The sequence below is a fragment of the Drosophila elegans genome, unplaced genomic scaffold (assembly GCF_018152505.1).
Source record: "Drosophila elegans isolate 14027-0461.03 unplaced genomic scaffold, ASM1815250v1 contig_775, whole genome shotgun sequence".
In the NCBI taxonomy this organism is placed as follows: domain Eukaryota; kingdom Metazoa; phylum Arthropoda; class Insecta; order Diptera; family Drosophilidae; genus Drosophila; species Drosophila elegans.
In genome coordinates, this window is record NW_024546128.1 from 8,237 (window position 1) to 16,206 (window position 7,970).

General features: G+C 36.0%; 1 protein-coding gene across 1 annotated transcript; it reads left to right on the plus strand.

Moving 5' to 3' along the window:
• The first annotated feature begins 573 nt into the window (after positions 1-573).
• LOC108138485 (asparagine synthetase domain-containing protein CG17486) lies at positions 574-2,573 on the plus strand. Its single transcript, XM_017260691.2, has one exon. It carries the CDS (start codon positions 611-613, stop codon positions 2,309-2,311), a length of 1,701 nt encoding a protein of 566 aa, XP_017116180.2. The 5' UTR covers positions 574-610; the 3' UTR covers positions 2,312-2,573.
• The last annotated feature ends 5,397 nt before the right edge of the window (positions 2,574-7,970 follow it).

The window sequence follows — 7,970 nt, forward strand, 5'->3', positions numbered from 1 at the left end:
AATAAATAAAAAAAGTTGGCGAGATCTCCCGGATTTCGTGAAGTATATGAACAGTAACACTGGTCGACAATAATAACTCAATTCTAATATCTAATTAATTTTTTTATGATTTTAACTGAAACTCACTAATCTTAATAGCGTATTTCCAAAAAGATCAAATTTGTGCGATAGTTAGCCTATGTTTCTGCGGTGCCCCCCAATTTCCACGCAGTCCATCCTTGAAAAACAGTTGGGACTTTTGACAAAAGTGTAACTCCGGTTTCCACAGAGCACTTCCACTTCCCACCTTCCGATTTCAGCCGAGCTTAACAGCTTTAGATCATTAAAACGTAAACAAAGATGGTTGACCTGTTGACTTTGTTTACATTTTGAATAGCCAGCTGTTCAGAGCAGCTGAAATCATATGTTGAAATCATATCTGTTGAAATCGGTATTTCACATATGTTGAAAAATTCAACCGTTTCCGACGGATGGACATTGTGGAAAGAGGGCATTAGAAAATTGCGTGTTCGATCTGCCACCGTCTCATTTTGCCGCAAACAGACCGTTGCTATAGTGACGGATGTAGCCGTTGTTACACTGTTCTTTGGTTAAACATAAAGATAGATCAATGTGTGGAATTTTTTGCTCAATTTTGCAAGATGCTAAATTATATTCGAATAATATTGAAAGCCCACTGACAGAAATTCTAAGAAACCGTGGTCCAGACGTTCAAGACGAGTTGGTGCTAAATTATGATGGTGGACACATAATTTTTGCCGGCAGCGTATTATGGCAACAAGGGGAAAAAGTACAAAAGCAACCAGTGGTGGCAGACAACTTCATTTTTTTGTATAACGGAGATTTTTACAATTTACCAAAGCCTGACTCTATGTCAGACACGTCTTGGATAGCGAAAAGATTTTCTGAATGTCGTAGTGAAAAGAATCTACTGAATCTACTAAAGCAGTGGGAGGGACCTCATTGCTTAATTATTTATGACAAACGAGATCAAACACTCTACTTCTCTCGCGACACACTGGGAAGGAATTCATTAATTATTGAACGCATTTCGAAAGGATTAAATTTATTAAGTACTTCACATTATTCTGAAAGTGAAAAAATATCATTGGAATTGCCCCCCTTGGGTATATATCGGGTCAAAGTGAATGATTTAACAGCGTGCATATTGCATCCATGGCAGCCTCTTAATGAGTATAATAATCAGCTTTTACTTAATCTTGATATTGCTGTTGGCTGGAAAACTACAGTGGAAAGTCCAATTTTGCCAGAGTGGATGTTAAAAAGTAAGCTTAGATTTGATTACGATTTCTATAAATTGCCTTATATCGATAACCATGTGGATCTTTATAATTACATAATAAGTCAACCACAAATAAAAGAATCTCTTACAACGCTCCATCAATTGCTTTGCGATTCGGTACGAAATCGTGTTAGAAACACCGCTCCAACTTGCCGACTCTGCTCAACGAAATTGGGTCTTAAAACTAAATGCAACCATGCAAAAATTTGTATTTTGTTTTCGGGTGGTATCGACTGTACCATCTTGGCTTTGCTGGCTAATCATTTTGTATCAGAAAATGAACCGATCGAACTGATTAATGTAGCTTTCGAAAGCATTGAGGGTCAAAATATATCTGAAATCCTTTGGGATGTGCCGGATCGAAGAACTTCATTGTTGGCTATCGAAGAATTAAAGAAACTTTGTCCTAAGCGATGCTGGAATCTGCTGAAAGTCAATGTAACCCGTAGTGAATTACAGCAACATCTTAATACACGTATCAAACATCTCATATATCCTCTTGAAACAGTTTTAGATGAGAGTCTCGGATGCGTCTTCTGGTTTGCTTCGCATTGCACTAGCTCTACTGCCAGAGTCGCCCTTATTGGTAGTGGGGCAGATGAATTATTTGGTGGGTATGCTCGGCACCGCAACACATTCAGGCGTTGCCTGGGCAGCGATATGGAACATTATCTTGCCGTGGAAATGGAACTTGAGATAGACTGGCAACGTATTCCGGCCCGGAACTTAGCAAGAGATGACCGAGTTATTGCCGATAATGGCAAAACGGCTAGATCGCCATTCGTCGAGGAGAACTTTGTTAAATTTATAAGGTCTTTAGAAGCGTACCAAAAATGTTGCTTTAGCTATCCTGAAGGTGTTGGTGATAAGTTGCTTCTGAGACTGTATGGCTATCAAATCGGACTGCGAGAAGTAGTATTCCTGAGGAAAAGAGCTATGCAGTTTGGTTCTCGAATCGCAAACAAAAAACAAAAAGCTTCCCATCAGTCGGAAAACCTTAAGCTTTAAATATTAACATTTTTAAACGGATCACAACAAATTTAAATGATACACTGACTCGCTAAGTTAAAAGCAGAGTTACTTATACAACTCGTTTAAAAAAAAATAACGTGTTTATACAATTTTGTATTTTTTATTTAAACTTGAATCAACATTTTAAAATATCAATATGGAAAATGATTTTTTATTTATAACATTCAAATATTGTATCTTTCCTTGATACAATAGTCACTTAAAATAAAATATAAATCCACCCAATGAAAAACGTGAATGAATTGGAACTATCGATAAATTTTAAAGAATTTTTCAGCCAAAGCCATTTGAGACATAGAAATTGTTGACCATCGTTAGAAATGATTTTTTTTACATTATTTGAGCCCAAATACGAATCAAGCTAATTTTGTGTATCTTTTATTCACAAGATGATCATGATCATGATCATCCTAGGCTTCTTGCAATGTTCGTTAAGAAGTAATCCCTCAACAAAAAATATTGTGTAAACAACCCTGCTTAAAACTTTAATCTGTACTTCCCAGCACCCGATTATTTTCCAATTTTCAGGATTCATGTATTTTGGGGTGCTGGCTACGAATAAAAACGGTCGACGTGTGCGACAAGCACGGAAAATAAAGGTAAAAACAGTTTATATTGTTTTTTTGCCCAGCGTCTATTACATACCCCCTCTTTTCCCACACTATTAAAAAAATCGAGTTCGAGCTTTATTTTCAATCCAAAAATAACTCAAAGAATATAATATATTTTTTTATACAAAAATAAAACTTACAAGTCAAGTGTTATTTAATCATTATTTGTAGAACTGAAAATAAATCTCAATATATAATTGTTATTTTTTTTAGATTTATATAAAAGTTTAAAAATAACTTATTTTTTGAGTAAAAAGTAAAACTGAAAAAAAAAATCATTAACTAATTGCTTCAATAAAATTATTAATCATTTCGGTCCCTGGTGTTGTTAAATACCGATAATAGTCTGGCATCACCAGATTATTGAGCGGTCATTTTAAAATGGCGGATTGAAGGCAACCGTTTTTGAATTTTTTTCTTAAAGTATCAGCTTTACGCAATAAGCAACTAAACATAAAAATTTGGTTGGAACTTGATCTCCAACTTTTGTTTAAAGTATTTTTTTAATAAAGTGTATTTTATGGGCTTTATTGGCAATTGTCGCCAACTTTGACTTTTTTTTCGATACCAGTACCCCAAAATACATGGATCCTGAAATTTTAAAAATGAATGTTAAAACGTTGGGGCGGTATTAAAACTTCAGTCAGAAGTTTGCAACGAAGTAAAGGAGACAGCATCACCAGTCGATCTAATAGTGTCTCAGATTAAAATCTATATTAATAACATCTACCCAGAAGACCCATTCTTATTGCAAGTTGTGAATTGGAACGGGCAGATCAGAAAACTATAATACAGCTGATATACAAAATTGAAAAAAAAAATTTAAAAACGCGAACGGAAGATAACTCTGGCAATCCGCAGTTTTAATATTATTGCAGTCTTGTGATGGATATCAAGTATCTAGGTATATACCAAGGTACAACTATCTATGTACATCCCAACCCTAAAGCTGTATGATATAGTCGTCCGAACGGCAACATTAAAAAAAATAGGAGCTTGATCCGGCAACACATAAAAAAATACGAATGCAAAGTCTCGAATCTCCTGACTTCAAAAAAAAATATAAAAACGTTTCCCATCAGTCGGATAACCTTAACTTATTAACATAATTAAACGATTCACAAAAAATGTAAATGTTATACTGTGTGAAACATATAAAAGCTGGCTTGTGTTCAATGATCGCAAAAGAATTTTGAAATACAGACATTATTTAAAGTATTTGCGATTTTTAGATATGATTTGTTCCCATCTTTCTGGTGGCAAATGGATTCCGTGCCAAAAGATCTGGTCATCTTTTGAGCCCATACACGATTTTATCCAATGTTTGATACCTTGTTTTAAAGTGAACCGAATTCCCCTTAGGGATTTTTGCATGTTATAAATAAGTGCTAACAAGAAGGGGCCATGTCTGGACTATACAGCTGGGATTTCGAAATCAATAACTGGAAAGTTGGCCACAAAATTAATCTTATCTTCCAACGGAACAATTGCTGTCTCCTATGCTCGTCTCACTTGACTACATCAGGACATATTTAATACCTTTTAGACCCCACCAAATACAAGGGTGTCAAAAAGTTCAGCGGTATTCTCAATCATTCATAAAATTGGTTACAATCTTGCGATTTAGGTCAAATATGCGCCGTTTTGTTTGATGACTAGTTCCAACCAGAGGCTAATTTCAAAATGCCCCTCTTATAGAAGTTAGCTTGCCTATTGCCGAAAATTTGGAGACAAAATTTTCACAGGTCTTTTCTGTGTCCAAATTCCGATTATCAAGCTTGTTCGGTATGAACGGAAACAGGTGGTTATGCAAAAGAACCTCCTATATGAGCTCCCGAAGGTTCTGGCGCGTCATCAAAAATGTTTTTACTGCCTTTAAGCAGTCCAATTGTTGGTGGTACAGGTCCCAATTGATCTTTTAACCATAACCCTGCCAATCCCACCAAACTGGCCGTCAGTCCAGGCTTGGCTACCGTCTGGGCCGTTTCACCACGCTTCGATCACGACCGTTTGCGCCTCATGTTTATCATTCCCAGTCACCATCCGCTTCATTCGCATGCTTCGATACGGTCATACCTTTTTTTCTGCATGAACTTCATGGGCACCAATAAATCGAGCTTCTTTGTGCATGCAAGCTTCTTCAAATGGTTTATAACTCATGCCCAGCACTTGGGATTCTATTCTGGTCTCTCTTCACCAATTCAGCGATTTTGTCAAAATTTTCGACGACAGGCCTTCCGGTGCGTGGAGCATCTGACCACCAAATCGAAAACGTTGAAACCATCGTTGTGCTGTGGAAATAAAAACTGCACAAATATTTTTGCCGGCTTGAGATGCATTTTTGCCTTTGTCGTAGTAGTACTGTCAAGTGTGCCGGATTTTCTCTTTATTTTGCTCCATGTTTGCGACGCTACCAAACAACAAAGAGCGCATTTATTAGCGCGTATTAACCTTTCCAACAAGCTATAGCATGACCTTATGCGATGAACACAACTAGAATAACGCACTTGCAACGAAACCTAGCGAAAATAACAAAAGACTTATTTGACACCCTAGTAACCTTCCCGTAAGGAATCACTTTTTTATCACCATTGACAATCCCATGCTAAAACGAATTTGGCTCTGAGCATCATTTCCGACATGCAAACTAGTCTTTTAACGTCATTTGGCTTCAGTACATGTTAGAGCGATCTAATAAAAGACTTATACATTTGCTGAATTATAATTTCAAACTGTTTTTATTTCAATAAGATTCTTAGCAAGTAACATTGGTGTGATTCGTATTCTTTTCTTATCTATGGGCTACGCATCTGTTTTGCCCTGAGCCGGAGAGCTATATTTTGACCCCCGCCCAAGTCCTTTGTGTAGTGTGGGAAACATTTCAAGTGATAATATTTAGAGGCTCAAGTGGCCTGCACTTACAGATTACACGTGCTTACAACTGTTCCCTTGGATTTTAAGTAACAGATCGTAATTTATGGCTCTGGCTCCATTGACAAGTGACATGCACAGAACTCATAAAATCTTATATTTGAAGACATTATCTTATTTCTAATAGCCCACGGAGTGACTTGTTTATCCCTAAACTGAGAAAACATTCTTTAGTGCGATAAGGGAGATCATAACTACCCTGATAGCACTTGTAGCTAAAATATTCTGTGACCGATCACAGGAGGTCCTTTTACAAGTGGCTGCTCCGTTCAGCTCGCATACTTATATGTATTCGTGTTCATGTGTGAACATTCTGCCAAGGGCTAGTAAGATTAGGAGTGCAGTTTTTATTTTTAAGTGACATATAAAATACAACATTTTAGAATATACAAACATTTTATTTATTTAACAATTGCGCTTTAAATAATTAAGCATCTTGTAAACGGCTTCCAAAAGTTATGGCTTGCAATTGCCTGTTAATGTTAATTAAAATTACAACGATCAACATACATATAATTAGAGAGGTATAACCAGATATATGATGAACACTCAATCCCTTCAATTCTATATGTATTTCTTTTAAATTTGCTAATTCTTTTGATAGCCTATCAATTTCTGCACTCAAATGGGCTCCAAACAATTTTCGGTATATCCGTAATATCACCTATAACGCTGATGATATCACATCTTGCCTCTCAGTTTTAATATCATATTGTGCTACTAGTATTTTATCGTCTGTGCGAGCTGTGCAATCCGACCTTAGAGTTCAAATTCCTTAGTCTGACTAATTCCATTTTTGAATGTTCGCATTGAATTCTTATTTTTTGTATTCATACGAACCTTAAAGAGCCAAGTGATTTTTGCTTCTAATTCAACCCAATGCAAGTTAGAATCTAATATTTCTGGTTTGTTAGAAATCCATTTCCTTAAATTCAGGTTAACTTTACTAAACTCGCTGGAAATCTGCTCTATAATATTAATGGCTTTTTCCACTGAATCGACTCCTGTCATGAGATCATCCATGTAGAAGTCATTTCTAATTATATTACCAATTTCTTTATTTTAGGTAATATTTTCCCTCCTTCTTCGACTAACCATATATCCAAGATCAATATATGCTTTCATAAATGATTTATAGGCATCTCTAAGTTTCTCATTCCGCTGGAATTTTTTTCTCCATATTTATTAGCCGTGCCATTGCCTGTGGAGTCTCCTAAGGATGTATCGTCCTTAAATGGAATCCTAAAAATATACGGGAGGTGGTTTTAATAAAATTATTTTCACAAATTTCGGTTTAAATATCATTTATAAAATTCATTTTCCAATTCCCAGAATCGTTCTAAATCTTGTACTTCAATAGAAGTTGCAACTTTTGAGTGAGTACCCTTAGACTTAGTACACAAAGATACAATCCACCCGAAATGTGTATTTTGACCATTAGTTTTTGCCATACCTTTCTTTAAGATATGTGTATATAATCTGCTCTAATTATTACATCAACTCGGCCTGGCTTATTAAAGTCCGGGTCAGCCAATGAAAAATTTTGCTATTTAGATTTATCCTCATTTATTTCTCTAATAGGAAGAGCTTTCATTAATTTTGGCAATATTATTGAATCTGTTGTCAATGGCTTTTTCGTATGAGGGTATTTTATTAACATTTTTATTTTATATTTGGATACATATGTACCTTCCGAAGATATCCCACTAACCTCAGTTTTAGATTTTATTTTTGACAGGTTTAGAATTTGCGCTGCCTCTTCTGATATGATAGTGCTTTGGGATCCACTATCAATCAGCGCTCTCAAGCTTTCAAAATCGCCATTGGCAGATTGGACTCTGATTCTTGCTGTTGCAAGCAATGCTTGACTTGCCGTCACACAAGTGTTGACTTGTTCCCTTTTTTGCGTAAGTGCAGCAATGTGTGCATAATTGCACCTTTTTTACGATATCCAATCGCTCTGCGTGATTTATCCCTTTAAATTTGTGGCATTGGGTTACGGTGTGTCCCATCATTTTGCAGATTGGGCACCGTTCACTCCAGTTTGGAAAACTATTTGGCCTGGGAAAGCTATAATTATTATGAGTACCGGA